The 19,656-nt window shown below is 41.2% G+C and overlaps 1 protein-coding gene across 2 annotated transcripts in view; it reads left to right on the top strand.

Annotated features, from left to right (window-relative positions):
• Window positions 1-19,656, top strand: part of col2a1b (collagen, type II, alpha 1b) — a 65,125-nt gene that overhangs the window by 8,118 nt on the left and 37,351 nt on the right. For both annotated transcript variants that reach the window (XM_067431668.1, XM_067431667.1), the window contains 14 exons: window positions 131-147; window positions 1,564-1,596; window positions 2,998-3,030; window positions 3,113-3,166; window positions 3,918-4,019; window positions 5,878-5,955; window positions 8,502-8,546; window positions 10,950-11,003; window positions 12,031-12,084; window positions 12,619-12,672; window positions 12,895-12,948; window positions 13,446-13,499; window positions 13,576-13,620; window positions 14,440-14,493. In XM_067431668.1, the coding sequence (XP_067287769.1) occupies window positions 131-147; window positions 1,564-1,596; window positions 2,998-3,030; window positions 3,113-3,166; window positions 3,918-4,019; window positions 5,878-5,955; window positions 8,502-8,546; window positions 10,950-11,003; window positions 12,031-12,084; window positions 12,619-12,672; window positions 12,895-12,948; window positions 13,446-13,499; window positions 13,576-13,620; window positions 14,440-14,493 (731 nt within the window). The remainder of the gene's footprint in view (window positions 1-130; window positions 148-1,563; window positions 1,597-2,997; window positions 3,031-3,112; window positions 3,167-3,917; window positions 4,020-5,877; window positions 5,956-8,501; window positions 8,547-10,949; window positions 11,004-12,030; window positions 12,085-12,618; window positions 12,673-12,894; window positions 12,949-13,445; window positions 13,500-13,575; window positions 13,621-14,439; window positions 14,494-19,656) is intronic.

The following is a 19,656-nucleotide window of genomic DNA, read 5'->3' as shown; positions in this document are numbered from 1 at the left end:
GAACTGGATATGGCCTCTTATTTATTTGAGCTGTGAAGTGATTTAGGCTCTGCCAACAAACACAGAGCTCAATGCTTTAATATGATGCTGTTTTAACACTCTGTTTTTTATCTTTCATGCATAATAACAGGCTTGCCAGGTGCAAAGGTGAGTCTGTGTTTAATGTCTGTTTGAAAATCTGACTGTGTTGTAGGTGATGATTAAGTCTCAGGTTCATCCTGTGTTTGGTCTGAAATGTTAGTTAATGCGAGCAGACGTCAGTCATTTAGGGCATAATGTGTGTGTGCTGTTGTGTTTCGCCTGAACAATGCTATTTCAAATTTGCTGGTTATGACACGTTGGCAGGGTGCTCTCAAAGTTTTGAACAAATGTTCATAATGTTTGTTCAAAGATTTTAAAGGGATAGTTCACCCAAAAATGAAAATTACCCAATAATTTTCTCACCCTCAAGTCATCCTATAGGTGTATATGACATTCTTCTTTCAGACGAATACAATCAGAGTTATATTTAAAAAATTTGGACCCACTTATAAAAATACCTGCATGCAATTTTACGTCTGTAATTAATTCCTGTAGTTACATTTGTAATTGCACAGTTGGCACTTCCCTTGCACCTAACCCTTAAACTGACCCATATCACCACACCTGTCCCTAACTCTACCCGTATCCCACCTCAGTATCAGCAAAGGTGTTTTGCAATACAATTTGAACACAGTAAGTACATTGTACTTATTTTTTTGATGTGAGTTCATAGTACTTAAGTCCCCCTAATATAAAGTAGGGCCAAAAATGTCCTGGCTCTTCCAAGTTTTATAATGGCAGCCCAAAATGTGAAGCCCAAAAAAGTTCATCCATCCATTCTAGAAATAGATAGCTACATATTTTACTTTCTAAGTTTTAAATATGGATATTTTTCTCACAGAAACCAATTGATTAGCTTCAGAAGGCCTTTATTAACCCCTGGAGTCACGTGGAGCACTTTTATAATGGATGAAAAGTGGCCTGGGCCCCACTTTTTTGGGCTTCACATTTTGGGCTGCCATCCACTGCCATTATATAATTAATTATTAGATTATAATTATTTGAAAGAACTCTGATTGTGTTCGTCTGCACCTAAGATGACTTGAGGTCGAGTAAATCATGGGGTAATTTTTGGGTAAACAATCGCTTTAATAATATTCTGAAAATGTTGACGTTAAAACATTCATTCATCGTTCATGGAACATTTTGTTAGATGTTCTATTAGATTATCTATTTTTTTTTTAAAAACTGGATAACATTTAAAATAGCATTACTATTTAATGTTTGCAGAATGATAAAATGGAATATTCCCATAATAGTTGCATAATCTAGACAAAAATTGACATTTTAACATTTTCATAATTTAATATTAATGTTAGGAAAAAAAATGTAAACATCTTTTTGTTGGCTGTGATAATCATTTAAGTGGTCAGTGTTTGCTGTAGTGTTTTTTTGTTGTTATTGCTATTTTAAAGAAATATTTGCTTTAATGTGGACTAACATCTTCTAATATTTCTAATATTTCCCCCCATTGTGCATCAGGGACAAAAAGGGGAACCAGGAGACATAACAGATGTAAGCTTCAAACCTTTATCATTAATGTCAGAGGTGTGTGTGTGTGTGTGTGTGTGTGTGTGTGTGTGTGTGTGTGTGTGTGTGTGTGTGTGTGTGTGTGTGTGTGTGTGTGTGTGTGTGTGTGTGTGTGTGTGTGTGTGTGTGCGTGTGTATGTGTGTGTGTGTGTGTGTGTGTGTGTGTGTGTCATTGTTTATATCACATTGTGGGGATGAAATGTCCCCATAAGGATAGTAAAACCTGTGATCACCAGCCAGTGGTCCCCACTTTTCAAAAGGCTTATAAATCATACAGGATGAGTTTTTTTTTTGATAAAGTAAAAATGCAGAATGTTTCCTGTGATGTGTAGGTTTAGGGAAAGGGGCAGTGCAGGGGGATAGAAAATACGGTTTGTACAGTTTAAAAACCATTATGTCTATGGAGAGTCCCCACAAAGATAGTGAACCAGACGTGTGTGTGTGTGTGTGTGTGTTTGTGTGTGTGTGTGTGTGTGTGTGTGTGTGTGCTTTTGCAGAGACACTTGAGGTGTGTTAGCTGCTTCACCCTGAAAGACATTTTTTTGTGTGTGTTTAAATTAGAGATCAAGATTCTCCCACAATTCTGAATAGACAGCTGAACAAAAGAGTCCATTTAAATAAAATAAATAAATAAAAAATAACTTTGAATTACCCCTGGTTTCACAGACAAAGCGTAAGCTAGTCCTAGACTAAAATGCTTATTTGAGTCATTTTAACTGAAAGAAAGTTAAACTAGCATATCTTAAAATATGGCCCCAAGAACATGTAATAGTAATTTTTTTTAAAAAAATTTTAAAAAAGTTTATAAAAGTTATAAAAGTTACTTAAATGTCCTAATTGAACTAATGCCTAATTCCTAGCTTAGCTTAAGCTATTTTTTTTGAATGAAATGACTCACTCATAAAGACTTGACTTGTTTCATTACTGGATGAATCTGCGTTTTTGAACAAATCTCTTTACTAAGCGATTTAATGACAAATGATTTTTAACAATCATTGGTTGCCACCTACTGGCATAACGTTGGATCTTTATTTGAAGATTCAACTTTCAAAAGGCGACTTGCTCTATTTTGCATGCTGCAGTAGACATCAGTGTTTATATCCAAACTATAAACTTTTATACCAGTACTTCAAACTTTTGATAGACATAGAGCCGATTCTTTTACCTTGAGGAATGGGAATTGCGTGATTCATTGAATCAAGATCACAATCTTTTAAAGATTCATGGTGCAGTTCTCGTTCAGTTCAACACAACATGGGCATGGCACTAATGAAGTCTGCCAGATTCCTGTGTGGATTCTGTGGCTCTTTATCTTCCTCTGGTGTTTGTTTGAAACGGTAAAGCCTCTTCCAGTCATTAACTGACGTTCTGTTGATTTTCCCTCAGGTTGTGGGACCAAGGGGACCAGGCGGCCCGATGGTAGGAATACTTTTGGCATTCTTGGGATTCTCTGGTCTTGCTTTAGCAGCACGCTGTTAACTTACCCTCCTTTACTTAACAGGGACCACCAGGAGAACAAGGCCCGCGTGGAGAGAGAGGAGAGAAGGGCGAGAAGGTGCGATTCACTTCCTGTCTGACTTCCTGTTGTGCTCCTGGCAGCCCATGTGATTAAAAGATACGATAACAAACGGAAAAGGGCCGTGCACACAGACAAAAAGACATTTTATAAGAGAAGAAACATAAGTTATGTCTTCACTGCAAAATATTATTTTCTTACTCAGTGTTTTTGTCTTGTTTTCCAGTACAAACACCTTAACATTCTTAAATCAAGATGCATTTACTTGAGAAGCTAAATAATATCCGGTTTTCTGGAGGGGGAAATCATTAAATTGAAGCGAGTTTACTCAAGAAAATATATCTGCCGATAGGGTAAGAAAAATAAACTCAAAGGGAAAACAAGATGGTTTATCTTACCCCAACTCATTTTTTTTTTTAAAGAAGACAAGACTTAATATCATCTGTCATTTTGCTTCTCATGGAAATGTAGCTTGATTTAAAAATGTTTAGATAGTTGTACTGGAAAACAAGACATAGATACTGAGGAAGAACATCATTTGTTTGTAGTGTACAGCGTCCTGCAATCACTTTATAGTTTTTGGTCTAAATTCTAAAGAAATTGCGTGCATGCAAATATGGTCTAAGTGGACCTGAAATCACCTTTTATTATAGTCCTAAAATAATACTTCACTAATGTTACTATTTTGACAGCTAATGGGCCATGGATGCATTTTGTTTAGCACACAGTTGGCACTGGATGTTACTCTCAGATGAATGACATTGACATAGGGCTGATTGTCTGTGTTTAGGGAAGTCCAGGCCCTCGTGGCAGAGATGGTGAGCCGGGAACCCCTGGAAACCCCGGCCCTCCTGGACCGCCCGGCCCAAACGGACCCCCAGGCCTCGGTGGAGTAAGTCTTTTTTAGGTTTATATACACAGCCGGTCTCCTTATGGTTTTATCTGACGTAAAATCTAAATACCCTAAATGAGATGATACCTACTGAAATGCTAAGAGAGAGATTGTTGGCTCTCAGAGCAAAATTTAATGTAAAATTAAAAAGGAGGGGAAACAGAAAACAGAAAAGTTGTCCTTTTCAGACGGTCTGGATTACATAGCTAAACACCCTTCATTTCTATCTCTCTTATATTAAAGAGGCCATATTGTGCCTCGTTGTTGTTTATGGGCTGTATTAGAGCAGCTTTTCCTGTTTGAATGTTGATTATTTCCCCATATTCTCCATTTCTGCTGTTCATCTCTTCCCAGTCTCTCAGGTTACTGTCTCTATGAAGCCCCTCCTTCTGATAAGCACAATGGCCCTCTTTTATCAAAAGTGCGTACACCAAATTTCCAGCGTACACCTTGCGTAAACCCAAGCCCACGGTGACTTTGAAATGTATTAATATGGATGTTGGTGTACGGCACGCTCAAATCCATGCCAGCTCAGGAGGTGGTGTACGCACGTTTGAGTTAGTGTGAAAATGCGCAGAAAAACATTTCCTAACACCACAAAACGCACTGACAAAGATATGCTAGGTCTATATGACCCACTGTAAAAAACAACAACAACAACATTGTAATTATAAACTTCAGTGTTTATTTTTGTGCAGCATAGACTTCAATGTTTAATTTGTGTGACTATACCAAAGCATTTGATGAATTCCTCCAGTTGCGAGCCTGTACGGCAGCTGCGCACGGACTGGGACTGAATAATTCAGACTGACAAAATAATAAAAATTACATTCTTCTTCTTTTAAATATGAATAAAATAAATAATAATGACATTCTTCTTCTAAATAACTATAAGCGTCATTAATAATAAAAATCATAATAATATAATAAAAAGAATCTTACAAATTGTCATGCAATTATTAATGTGAATGAATGGAGGCTACTCCATATCATCCTATCGTACACCCCAATACATGTGCCGTGATACGAAATTAAATGCTAATTGTTTCAAAACGTGCTGTAAAATAATGCATTGTGATGGTAATTTATCATCCAAACAGCTTTAAACTGCTGGAGTGCGCTTCTCAACCTCCACACTATTAACAGTACTCGTAATTTGGGTCCATATTTAGTTTTTTGGGTGCCTTTATTCCCACTCTTTAAACTCCCCAAAAAAAACAATTTCGCTTTTTTCCACTTCCCTTGTGATGGTCTCGATGGACTAGTGGACTAGTGAGATGACTGAGACGCGCCCGATCTCCACGTCGGAGAAGTGTCGCTTCTTTGTCGTCTTCCGTGTGTCCATGCCGTAAAATGAGGGCGTGAGGAGGCGGAGACTTGAATATATAGGGGCGTGTTATTCTAATGACGATCGTTTTCAGCCGCGGCATTTATCAAGGGCAGGTATTGTGTACACCTGGATTGCAGAGGTACGCACAGCTTCATAAATCAGGCGGTGAGAGGAGTGTAAGCATAATCTTACGCCAACATATATGCCCGCAAGATTGATAAATGAGGGCCAATGTGCTCTGATTGGTCGGCTGGACCAGTGTGTTGTGATTGGTCAAGTGCTTTCAGTGAGTTTGGGAAATGTCCCGCCCCTCACCATAACCACCAGTTTCAACACACTACTAACTAACTCAACCAGGCCCCACCCCTTTAATTTGCATATTCATTATTTAAATGAGGGATATTGTGATGTGTTGGTTCCCGGAAGAAAAATGTGTTTATCTTTATCTCCCTCAAGGAATATGTGGAGTTGTGAATTGTATTTACGTTTTTCATTCTGACAAGGCCGAATGATTTTGCTCTTTTTCAGAACTTTGCGTCTCAGATGGCTGGTGGATTTGATGACAAAGCAGGAGGAGCACAGATGGGAGTGATGCAAGGACCAATGGTGGGCGCTTATCCTAGTGTCATCGTCTTTTGCTATTTAAAAAGCTGTGTAGTGCTGTGAATCTTCACTGGCCTCATGTTTGGTTTTGTTTAAGATTCAAAGTGTAACAATCTGATTCTAATACCCGTTAAATGCAACAATCTTAATACTAAAGATGAAAAAATACTATTGAACACTTCTGACTTTAAATGTTTATTTTGTTTATACAATTTAATTAGTATACAGTACTTTTCAATTACATCATAATAATACATTAACAAACTATCTTTTTCAATCATTTCCATTAAATATAGGTTTGAAACTACTCGGCAACAAAGAAGAGCAATAAAACAATACAAGCATAATAAACAAAGTGTCATCGGTGTTAACAATATACTCTTACTCACAGTACAGACATCTAAAAATTCTTAAATTAAGATGCATTTACTTGAGAAGCCAAATGACAAGATATAAAGTCTTGTTTTCTAAAGAAATGTATCAAAACTAAGTGAGTTTTTGTGAGAATTAAGTGTATTTTTCTGACCCCATTGACATTTGTTCTTGTTTTTTCAGCATAAACTTAATTAATTTTTTTCATTAAACAAGACTTCATCATTTCAGTCATGTTGCTTCTCCATTAAATGTATTCTTGATTTAAGAATGTTTAGATATTTGTGCTGGAAAACAAGACAGAAACACTGAAAGAACATTATTTGTTTGCAGTGTAAGCAAAAGCCTGGCTTTCTCACAGTTCATAACCTCTGCAATAAAGCCCACGAGTGCCCTAGTAATTTACTATATGACAAAATAAACTGAAATCATTCATTTTTTATTAGTTGGTGATGTTTCTGGTGACACAAGGGATATCTTTATGCACACGAGTGGCTCATGTGGCTGATGAAGGTTCAAGCCCGGCTTGCAACCACCATCCCTAATGATTCCCCACCTCTTTTACACCGTCAATCCAATAAAAAAAAAAAGACTGGTGAGGACTGTAAGGGCTAAGAGGCATTAAAATGGATCTGGTAACCATGTTTAACCTGTTCAACTTTTTGAATACAGATCTGAACTTAAATACAGACCTAATGCTGGTCTCTTTTTAAAGAGAAAAGCATTTAAGTCTACAATAAAAATGAAAAGTTATCGACGTTTAAGTTTACTGTAAGGCAAACATGCTTAACTAAACATTTTTTAAATCAAAGCCATATGTCTAACAAAGTTGTGTTCCGAAAATTTGAAGTTGATATCATAAAAATGAAGCACACTTTAACTTAAAGGATTTAAAGTACAGTAAAGGACTTTGTTGTTTTTTGTTTAAATGATTAGTTGTGAGTGTTTAAGCTTTCAAATTATAGGAAAAAAGGCAATAAACCCTGACAGTTAACAGCTAAAAATAGTTTTTTTTTTTTTTTATTAATATCCAAGTAATTCACAAAGGCTCTGGATAGAGTACAACTAAAGTATTTAGACGACGAGTTTCGGAACATGCTCATTTTTGGTAGCACTTTGTTTCACAATCCTGTCCCCCACATTGTGAAAAACAGCCAATGACATCATATGTTTTTACATTGCTTTAATGCATCAAATTAAGTTAAACATTTTTTACAAGTCAACTCATTTTTTTAAGTTGAAATGACTTAAACATCCAAGTTGATTTTACTTCATTTAAGGCTGCACGTTTTTGAATGTACATACACTTATTGTAATAATTATAATAACTACACCTACTCCTAAACCTAACCGTAACACATTACTTTATATTAACCAGGTACAGTAAGTACACTGAAAGTACACACACTATAAAATAAGGTGCACCCTCATTTTTCTCCAAGCATGCAAATATCTGAAAGTATATTTTTGTGTCCTGTCTGACATAAGAAGCTTCCATAAGCTCCTTCACAGGCTCAATTATGTGACGTGCAGGAACACATAGTGTGTTTTAATAGCTCTGGGAAACTCCCACTGCATACACGTATATATCCGTCTCTTTAAACACTAGGAGGCATTCAGGAGCTCAGTCTCATTTCATCACGTGTGATTTTCCTGTGGTTTCAGGAGAAGCTACCTAAACATCTTGCATTTTCTTTGCTTGCCGCATTTGGTTTTGTTAGTAACATGCATCCAAATATCTGAGTCAGCTAAGATGTTTTTATAAAAGTCAATGAATATCATTCAAATACTCAAAAGCACTTCTTAATGCGGAAAACCAGTCAGGTTCAGAAGCGTTATAATCATTACCTGTTTGAACATAGCTGATGTTTTTCCCCGCCTGCATTATTATAATGCGGTGATTTAGTGCACCAGTTGTCACTCTCCTTCATTTCATTGACGAAAAATCTCTGAAACATTTAATTGTTGGTAAGTCACAAGGGTTCAAAGCGCTTAAGCTGATTTGTGAGTGTGTGGAATCTCAGTGTTTGTGCTTCAGCGAGCTGCTCGGATGTCCTGAGGGCTCTGCTGGGTAACGTTTCCCATGAAGACTCTCAAGATAAAGACGTTGAGATATAACCCACAGCGTCTCACTGTAAACAGAAGCATTGATTTCTGTTGTTATGTTTGTTCCTCAGGGTCCGATGGGTCCACGAGGACCACCAGGCCCCAATGGATCTCCCGTGAGTGTATTTCCTCAACAAACACCTCATCTGTGTGACATACATATAAAGTAATAAGAAATGTGAATGTGAATTTTTATCCTTTGAAAAATGCAAAAATAGCATGTGTAAGTTGACACTTGGCTTCCTAAAGTTAACAATAACATCACACACACACACACACACTTACACACTTGTTAACACTAGTAGTCAGCATCCTTTCTGTAAGCTGTACAATCTCTGCAAATAAGCTTCCATATCTTGGGTTCTTAACTCAGTTTTAAAGAACCCTTCATGCCAAAAAGGTTATATATAAGGAGAAATTAGCTATATGAATGCATAATACTTTCATGTTTAATGGGTTATTACATTTTTTTAGGGATAAAGTGTGTTTAATTCAATTAATGTAATTAAAATGAAAAATGTATTAAAAGAAAATTAAATAATGAATTAAAAATAAATCCATAAAATTATGGGAACCCTTAAAAGGTTATATGCAAGGTGCTTTATTTAGTGTTAACAGAACTTATAGTGGGTTTGAATATCATTTTGCGTGACCTTTACAGACGTACTGAAAGCAACAATAGATCTAGATCTAACAGAAACAAGAATGTTGAACTGTGAACTCAATGTGAACAAAGAAGAGTGTTTAATGACAAAAACTGTTTCAGTCACTCAGTATGTATTTTAAAAAAGTTTTAAAAATGGGGCAATATCTATGAACTTCAATAGGTACTTTGATTTTGTTATGAGTGCAGTGCGCTTACAGAGAGACTCCGCCCACACTCTTCTGATTGGCTGTGATTTTTGATTGATTTTGTTATGAGTGCAGTGCGCTTACAGAGAGACTCCGCCCACACTCTTCTGATTGGCTGTGATTTTTGATTGATTTTGTTATGAGTGCAGTGCGCTTACAGAGAGACTCCACCCACAGTCTTCTGATTGGCTGTGATTTTTGATTGATTTTGTTATGAGTGCAGTGCACTTGCAGAGAGACTCCGCCCACACTCTTCTGATTGGCTGTGATTTTTGATTGATTTTGTTATGAGTGCAGTGCACTTGCAGAGAGACTCCGCCCACACTCTTCTGATTGGCTGTGATTTTTGATTGATTTTGTTATGAGTGCAGTGCGCTTACAGAGAGACTCCACCCACAGTCTTCTGATTGGCTGTGATTTTTGATTGATTTTGTTATGAGTGCAGTGCACTTGCAGAGAGACTCCGCCCACACTCTTCTGATTGGCTGTGATTTTTGATTGATTTTGTTATGAGTGCAGTGCACTTGCAGAGAGACTCCGCCCACACTCTTCTGATTGGCTGTGATTTTTGATTGATTTTGTTATGAGTGCAGTGCACTTGCAGAGAGACTCCGCCCACACTCTTCTGATTGGCTGTGATTTTTGATTGATTTTGTTATGAGTGCAGTGCACTTGCAGAGAGACTCCGCCCACAGTCTTCTGATTGGCTGTGATTTTTGATTGATTTTGTTATGAGTGCAGTGCACTTGCAGAGAGACTCCGCCCACACTCTTCTGATTGGCTGTGATTTTTGATTGATTTTGTTATGAGTGCAGTGCACTTGCAGAGAGACTCCGCCCACACTCTTCTGATTGGCTGTGATTTTTGATTGATTTTGTTATAAGTGCAGTGCACTTGCAGAGAGACTCCGCCCACACTCTTCTGATTGGCTGTGATTTTTGATTGATTTTGTTATGAGTGCAGTGCACTTGCAGAGAGACTCCGCCCACACTCTTCTGATTGGCTGTGATTTTTGATTGATTTTGTTATGAGTGCAGTGCACTTGCAGAGAGACTCCGCCCACACTCTTCTGATTGGCTGTGATTTTTGATTGATTTTGTTATGAGTGCAGTGCACTTGCAGAGAGACTCCGCCCACACTCTTCTGATTGGCTGTGATTTTTGATTGATTTTGTTATAAGTGCAGTGTGCTTGCAGAGAGACTCCACCCACACTCTTCTGATTGGCTGCGATTTTTGATTGATTTTGTCACATCCGATCTGGTGTGGACAGACAAATTGCTGGAATCTTATCGAATTGCGTCTAGTTAGGACACAGTGTAAGAATGCAGGACTTTTCCCAACCATCATGCAAGCGGATAATTAATTCTCTTTCTTTCACATAGACAATATGTGTTTTTCATAATCATTTCATATTAAATGAAATAAGGTTTTCTTGTTATCAACTATACCATTTATATCAAGGGCTACATTAAAACTAAGTGAAATTCTTGGAAAAACTAAGTGACTATACACACATGCATCCTGTGTTTCAGGCAGAAGCGGCTCTAACTCCAGCAGTCTAATAATATTTCTTCTCACTGTACACATACTGATCATATAAATATTGTTTCTGGCATGAGACTGGACTGACGGTCTGTGATCTGAATTCAGTCTCCGTTTTCTGCAGGGCCCACAAGGATTTCAAGGCAACCCTGGAGAAGCCGGAGAGCCCGGATCATCTGTACGTATCCAAAAGAGCTGAAAAAAGCCTCATTACTGATGATTACAGTCAAACTCCCAGTGTGCAAATGCCACTTCATTTAGCTGTAATAATCCTAATCATACTAATCCTCTCTAGATCTTGAGTTTAGGTCAGTGAGTTGCACATCGCTGGCTCCAGTGCTCTCGTTTTATGAATTTTTTGGTTAAACTTTACAAAAATGTTCCATTTGTTTCACATGAACAAACACTGAATAATACATCTTAGCGTTTTATTAATCTTAGTCAATGTTAATTTCAACTAATCTAATTCATTGTATCTGTTAAACAGGGCCATATTAAGCCTTTTACAGTCTTGATGTTGTTTTTGGGCTGTACTAGAACAGGTTTTCCTGCTTGAATGTTTATTATTTCCTCATATTCTCCATGTTGCAGCTCGTCTCTTCCCAGTCTGTCAGTAACGCTCTGTTTAGTTCCTGTCTTTATGAAGCCCGTCCTTATGAAAAGCACAATATGTTCTGATTGGTCAGCTTGACCAGTGTGTTGTGATTGGCAAAGCGCTTCCATCATGTTTAGAAATGTCCCGCCCCTCACTATAACCGCCAGTTTCAACACACTACTAACTAACTCAACCAGGCCCCGCCCCTTTATTCTGCGTATTAATTATTTAAATGAGGAATATTGTGACGTGTTGGTTCCCAGGAGAAAACTCAAGACTTGTGACAGTGATATAGAGAATTGTAGAGCTTTTTCATGAACAAACAGCCACTTGAACATGGAAACAAGCTATGTGCTGTTTTATATAATGTTGAAATTTCAATATACTGTTTTTTTTAGGCCAACTTACATTAAAAAACATGAATAAATACTGTATCAAATGTATTGCTCATTGCGTAAAGTGCTGCCATTTTTTAATGCACAAAGCAGATAGTCAGCACTGAATACACTTTAGCATTGTTCTTAGTATGCATGAAGATGGAAAGCAGTATTTTCACTCATATCTCATGTCCTGACCTCTATAATTTGACATTTTTATTTTCTCTTTATAGGGCCCAATGGGTCCTCGTGGCCCTCCTGGTCCCTCAGGAAAACCAGGAGATGATGTAAGTATTCTCACGCCTCTCGTCAGCATTTGTAAACTGCCTCACGATTAACCTGCTTACGCACCGAACGGCGCGTTACGATTATAGTTCTGTGAGCTTTCCCAAAGGTGTTTTTCTCAGTTCTGATGACTCCAGCTGTTCTTCTCTTCAGACTCAATTCCTTCCATTTTTTTCTTGCCCACATCACACACACTGAAAGATTTCTGTCTGAAGGCAACAGACACAGACAAGTGTCTTAAAGTCACTTGCATCAGTACTGCAGCAAATGTCTTTTAAATGGGGTTTAAAATTACAGTTAATTTTCATATAAACAATCGTGAGAAATGTGTTGTCTAAAAGTTCCCAGATAACTGCAGCTTTGATGTAGAAGCATAAATGCAAATCTTTTATTTCCTGTTGGGTTTGTAGTTACACTTTTCTGCCACAAGATGACATTTGAGCACAGTAGAGCTCGCTGGGATAAACGTCCGTCGTCAGGATCTGCTGCGTTTGATTTAAGCTGCATGTATGAAATCTCTGTTTTTCACTTTGTAGGGTGAACCTGGCAAACCTGGGAATGGTGGTGAACGTGGACCTACCGGACCTCAGGTGAACCATTTTAAATTGAAACAGCGTTGAAGTGTTTGATCCATCCATGTGAGAAGTGCAGAGATGCAGTGACGGCTGCCCGCAGCGCTCAAGCTTTTGCCCAGATGTGAGACGCTGCTGTGGCCTCAGGCCAGGGAAAGAAAGAAGAGACGTCTGAATACTTCCATTCACCTCATACCTCTCTCTCTCTCTCTCTCTCTCTCTCTCTCTCTCTAAATACAGGGAGCTCGTGGATTCCCAGGAACACCAGGTCTACCTGGAATCAAGGGACACAGAGTTAGTGAACCTTTTCATCATGTGCTCTTTTAGTGGTCTTTTAAAGGCAAGACACTACACATATAGTGTAGTCACAATTATCTATTAAATTATTTTATTCCATGGTAGAAACATGCTTCCATATAAAATATTGTCAACAGACAAAGAAAAAAAAAATCCCCTCATTTTTAGCAATACAATTTTGTATAAATCAGGGTGAATGATATATAAACAAACCTTCACAATACAGATATCAATAAAACTCACTGCCTGTAAAGATGTATTGGAATTGAAATCCACAGACGCAATTAGATAGTGTAATGAAATAAACACTTAAATGTGTATTTTATGTTTTTTTTTTCACTAGTCTGAAAGAAGACTTCTTATATATTTTATATTTTATATATATTTTATATAGAAATATATTTTGCCTGTAGTGTCTTACCATAATGCTGAAATTATGCATGATTTGAAGTGTAAACAGAATTACTAAATGTGTTGATCTGTGGTGTTTGTAGGGATATCCAGGTCTCGATGGTGCTAAAGGAGAGTCTGGAGCCGTTGGGTCAAAAGTATGACCTTCACAAATCACCATCATCACATATATGAGTAGCTCAGTGTTTGACATGCTCTGTCTGTCTCTGTCAGGGCGAGTCCGGCTCTTCTGGAGAAAGTGGTGCTCCTGGACCGATGGTAGGTGTTTGTTCAACTTCACTAAACTTTCATTTTTACAGCTGCAGTATGTTTTCAACATTCATCAAATGTCAGATTCAAACAGACACTAGTACACAGTACACACAGAGTCAGTTCATCTGGCCAAGAGCATCTCAAGCACTCACTGCCATGAGTTAAAAAAAAATCACTTGTCAGCATAGATAAGACAATAAAGATGACATTACAAATATTGCAACCAAATTTTCATATAAGAAAGAGGTTAATCAAAATAAAGTGAGTTTTTGTTTAAAACACGAACAAAAATTGGGGTCATTGGGGTCAGAAAAATGATCTTGTTTTCCCTTTGATTTTTTTATGACCCCATAGCAGATACTTCTTCATATTTTGAGCATAAACACACTTAATGTTTTCATAAAGCAAGTCTTAACATCTGAAGTCATTTTGATTCTCCAGTAAAAAAAATGTATATATATATATATATATATATATATAGACAAAATACTGTGGAAGAACATAATTTTTTGCAGTTGAAGATAGCAATGAGATTAAATGGCGAGCGAACGGACACTTCCTCTGAAGAAATATCAGATGTGTCTTCTCTAGAGTTTCCAATCTCTGTAATATCTGAAACTTTGTGCTCAATAATGTTGCAAATGTACCAAAGTCTTCAAAAGTCAGAGATCTCAGTATGAACTCGATCATATTGAACTGAGCAGCTCTCTAAATTAAATTATTGACTTGTTATTATTTCTCCAAAGAAATCTTTTGGAAAAACATTTGAGACTGTTAATATTCACTTGATGAATGACTGCTGTGTGTGTGTGTATTGTTCCTCAGGGTCCTCGCGGTTTGCCTGGTGAAAGGGGCCGTCCTGGACCATCTGGAGCTGCTGTAAGAATCACTTCAATAATCTTCATTCTATAAGAATTTTTCTCTGTATCTCACTGTCAAATATTTAATGTTGTATGAATATATCCCTCTATATCAGTAGATAGTAAGTCACTGCTTGCCATGGTTGGCCTCCATATTTGCAGTACCTTAATCATTGTGAAAAATGATTTTCTTATGTAGTATTGTTTCCAATACAAATATATAAACATTCTTAAAGCCCCACTGAAGTGCCTTGTATCGTGCAACATTAGTCAATGTTGACGTAATTTCCACTGAACCAGGAAGACAAGGCGGAAAGTATCGAACAGCTCCTCCCCTTTTTTAAATAGCCACAAGCGTTTTGTTTATATCACAGCTCTGAGACGTTCTCGTCTATATCCCTTTAAAACAGCATTCTTTGCAGAATTCAAATGGGGCTCGGTCACATGATCCGCTCTGCACTGTCATGTCTCTGGACCGACTCGGTCACATGATCCGCTCTGCACTGTCATGTCTCTGGACCCACTCGATCACATGATCCGCTCTGCACTGTCATGTCTCTGGACCGACTCGGTCACATGATCCGCTCTGCACTGTCATGTCTCTGGACCGACTCGATCACATGATCTGCTCTGTACTGTCGTGACTCTGGACCGACTCGATCACATGATCCGCTCTGTGCTGTCGTGACTCTGGACCGACTCGATCACATGATCCGCTCTGAGCTGTCATGTGATCGAGTCTGGACCGACTCGATCACATGATCCGCTCTGAGCTGTCGTGACTCTGGACTGACTCGATCACATGATCTGCTCTGTGCTGTCGTGACTCTGGACCGACTCGATCACATGATCCGCTCTGTGCTGTCGCGGCTCTGGGCCGACTCGATCACATGATCCGCTCTGAGCTGTCGTGTCTCTGGACCGACTCGATCACAGAGCGGATCATGTGATCGAGTTGGTCCAGAGACACGACAGCTCAGAGCGGATCATGTGATCGAGTCCGTCCAGAGCTGTCGTGTCTCTGGACCGATTCGATCACATGATCCGCTCTGCGCTGTCGTGTATCTGGACCGACTCGATCACATGATCCGCTCTGTGCTGTCGTGACTCTAGACCGACTCGATCACATGATCCGCTCTGAGCTTTCGTGACTCTGGACCGACTCGATCACATGATCCGCTCTGAGCTGTCGTGACTCTGGACCGACACGATCACATGATCTGCTCTGTGCTGTCGTGACTCTGGACCGACTCGATCACATGATCCACTCTGAGCTGCCGTGTCTCTGGACCGACTCGATCACATGATCCGCTTCGAGCTGTCGTGTCTCTGGACTGACTCGATCACTTGATCTGCTCTGAGCTGTCGTGTCTCTGGTCCGACTCGATCACATGATCCGCTCTGAGCTGTCGTGACTCTGGACCGACACGATCACATGATCCGCTCTGTGCTGTCGTGACTCTGGATCGACTCGATCACATGATCCGCTCTGTGCTGTCGTGACTCTGGACCGACACGATCACAAGATCTGCTCTGTGCTGTCGTGACTCTGGACCGACTCGATCACAAGATCTGCTCTGTACTGTCGTGACTCTGGACCGACTCGATCACATGATCTGCTCTGAGCTGTCGTGTCTCTGGTCCGACTCGATCACATGATCCGCTCTGAGCTGTCGTGACTCTGGACCGACTCGATCACATGGTCCGCTCTGCGCTGTCGTGTCTCTGGACCGACTCGATCACTTGATCCGCTCTGAGCTGTTGTGTCTCTGGACAGACTCGATCACATGATCCTCTCTGCGCTGTCGTGACTCTGGACCGACTCGATCACATGATCCGCTCTGTGCTGTCGTGTCTCTGGACCGAGTCGATCACATGATCCGCTCTGAGCTGTCGTGACTCTGGACTGACTCGATCACACGATCCACTCTGAGCTGCCGTGTCTCTAGACCGACTCGATCACATGATCCGCTCTGAGCTGTCGTGACTCTAGACCGACTCGATCACATGATCCGCTCTGAGCTGTCGTGTCTCTGGACTGACTCGATCACATGATCCGCTCTGTGCTGTCGTGTCTCTGGACTGACTCGATCACATGATCCGCTCTGCTGTCGTGTCTCTGAACTGACTCGATCACATGATCCGCTCTGAGCTGTCGTGACTCTAGACCGACTCGATCACATGATCCGCTCTGAGCTGTCGTGACTCTAGACCGACTCGATCACATGATCCGCTCTGAGCTGTCGTGTCTCTGGACTGACTCGATCACATGATCCGCTCTGCTGTCGTGTCTCTGGACTGACTCGATCACATGATCCGCTCTGTGCTGTCGTGACTCTGGACCGACTCGATCACATGATCCGCTCTGTGCTGTCGTGTCTCTGGACTGACTCCATCACATGATCCACTCTGAGCTGTCGTGACTCTGGACCGACTCGATCACATGATCCGCTCTGAGCTGTCGTGACTCTGGACTGACTCGATCACATGATCCGCTCTATGCTGTCGTGTCTCTGGACTGACTCCATCACATGATCCACTCTGAGCTGTCGTGACTCTGGACCGACTCGATCACATGATCCGCTCTGTGCTGTCGTGTCTCTGGACCGACTTGATCACATGATCCGCTCTGAGCTGTCGTGTCTCTGGACCGACTCGATCACAGAGCGGATCATGTGATCGAGTTGGTCCAGAGACACGACAGCTCAGAGCGGATCATGTGATCGAGTCCGTCCAGAGCTGTCGTGTCTCTGGACCGACTCGATCACATGATCCGCTCTGCGCTGTCGTGTATCTGGACCGACTCGATCACATGATCCGCTCTGTGCTGTCGTGACTCTAGACCGACTCGATCACATGATCCGCTCTGAGCTGTCGTGACTCTGGACCGACTCGATCACATGATCCGCTCTGTGCTGTCGTGACTCTAGACCGACTCGATCACATGATCCGCTCTGAGCTGTCGTGACTCTGGACCGACTCGATCACATGATCCGCTCTGAGCTGTCGTGACTCTGGACCGACTCGATCACATGATCCGCTCTGAGCTGTCGTGACTCTGGACCGACTCGATCACATGATCCGCTCTGTGCTGTCGTGACTCTGGACCGACTCGATCACATGATCCGCTCTGAGCTGTCGTGACTCTGGACCGACTCGATCACATGATCTGCTCTGTGCTGTCGTGACTCTGGACCGACTCGATCACATGATCCACTCTGAGCTGCCGTGTCTCTGGACCGACTCGATCACATGATCCGCTCTGAGCTGTCGTGTCTCTGGACTGACTCGATCACTTGATCTGCTCTGAGCTGTCGTGTCTCTGGTCCGACTCGATCACATGATCCGCTCTGAGCTGTCGTGACTCTGGACCGACTCGATCACACGATCCACTCTGAGCTGCCGTGTCTCTAGACCGACTCGATCACATGATCCGCTCTGAGCTGTCGTGACTCTAGACCGACTCGATCACATGATCCGCTCTGAGCTGTCGTGTCTCTGGACTGACTCGATCACATGATCCGCTCTGTGCTTTCGTGTCTCTGGACCGACTCGATCACATGATCCGCTCTGTGCTGTCGTGTCTCTGGACTGACTCGATCACATGATCCACTCTGAGCTGTCGTGACTCTGGACTGACTCGATCACATGATCCGCTCTGTGCTGTCGTGTCTCTGGACTGACTCCATCACATGATCCACTCTGTGCTGTCGTGTCTCTGGACCCACTCGATCACATGATGCGCTCTGTGCTGTCGTGTCTCTGGACCCACTCGATCACATGATGCGCTCTGTGCTGTCGTGTCTCTGGACTGACTCCATCACATGATCCACTCTGAGCTGTCGTGACTCTGGACCGACTCGATCACATGATCCGCTCTGTGCTGTCGTGTCTCTGGACCGACTCGATCACATGATCCACTCTGAGCTGTCGTGACTCTGGACCGACTCGATCACATGATCCGCTCTGAGCTGTCGTGTCTCTAGACCGACTCGATCACATGATCCGCTCTGTGCTGTCGTGTCTCTGGACTGACTCCATCACATGATCCACTCTGAGCTGTCGTGACTCTAGACCGACTCGATCACATGATCCGCTCTGAGCTGTCGTGACTCTAGACCGACTCGATCACATGATGCGCTCTGTGATGTCGTGTCTCTGGACCGACTCGATCACATGATCCGCTCTGTGCTGTCGTGTCTCTGGACCGACTCAATCACATGATCTGCTCTGTGCTGTCGTGTCTCTGGACCGACTCAATCACATGATCTGCTCTGTGCTGTCGTGTCTCTGGACCGACTCGATCACATGATCCTCTCTGTGCTGTCGTGACTCTGGACCGACTCAATCACATGATCCACTCTGAGCTGTCGTGACTCTGGACCGACTCGATCACATGATCCTCTCTGTGCTGTCGTGACTCTGGACCCACTCGATCACATGATCCACTCTGCGCTGTCGTGTCTCTGGACCGACTCGATCACATGATCCGCTCTGTGCTGTCGTGTCTCTGGACCGACTCAATCACATGATCTGCTCTGTGCTGTCGTGTCTCTGGACCGACTCGATCACATGAAATTTAAATTAAATAGTTTGAGAGGGGTGGGATAAACCTTTTTATGAACCGATCAAGCGAAAAAATTCACTATGTAAACGACCTGACCGGATTACTTTTAAGTGTACGTCCTCCTTTATGCCACGTGATATACAGCAAGTGCCTCCACAACAGAAGAGCGCGCGCCGCGTTCACACCAGGCTATAATGTTGACAAGAGAGGAAAGTACATTTTTCAGAGGGGTAAACTTTTTATTACGTAAGAAGTTATTAAGATAATGTCTGAGAAATGACACAGACCTAGCCTGGCTACACCCTCTCATCTTGACAACGTTTGTCCCAGGCACTTTTTACTTCAACTGCGCCTGACAGAAGAATTTTTCTGAGGTCATTATTACACTTTACAACAAATACATTTTTAACACAATAATTTTCAAAACCATTTAACACATTCCAGCTGCTGGAGAGGACAGCGTCAACATTTCTGATGCGGCAGACAAACTGTGTGCGCATGCCACAAAAAAAAAAAAAGATTGTGATTGAAAGTCAGCACATGTAAACCCCAGATCAGTTTAGATAACGTCTCATGTAAACAGACCACTGAATCTTTCAATCGGAATGAGTTTAA

Source organism: Pseudorasbora parva, chromosome 22, assembly GCF_024679245.1.
Source record: "Pseudorasbora parva isolate DD20220531a chromosome 22, ASM2467924v1, whole genome shotgun sequence".
Lineage (NCBI taxonomy): Eukaryota > Metazoa > Chordata > Actinopteri > Cypriniformes > Gobionidae > Pseudorasbora > Pseudorasbora parva.
The sequence above is the reverse complement of the archived record's forward strand: the minus strand, read 5'-3'. Positions and strand labels throughout refer to the sequence as shown.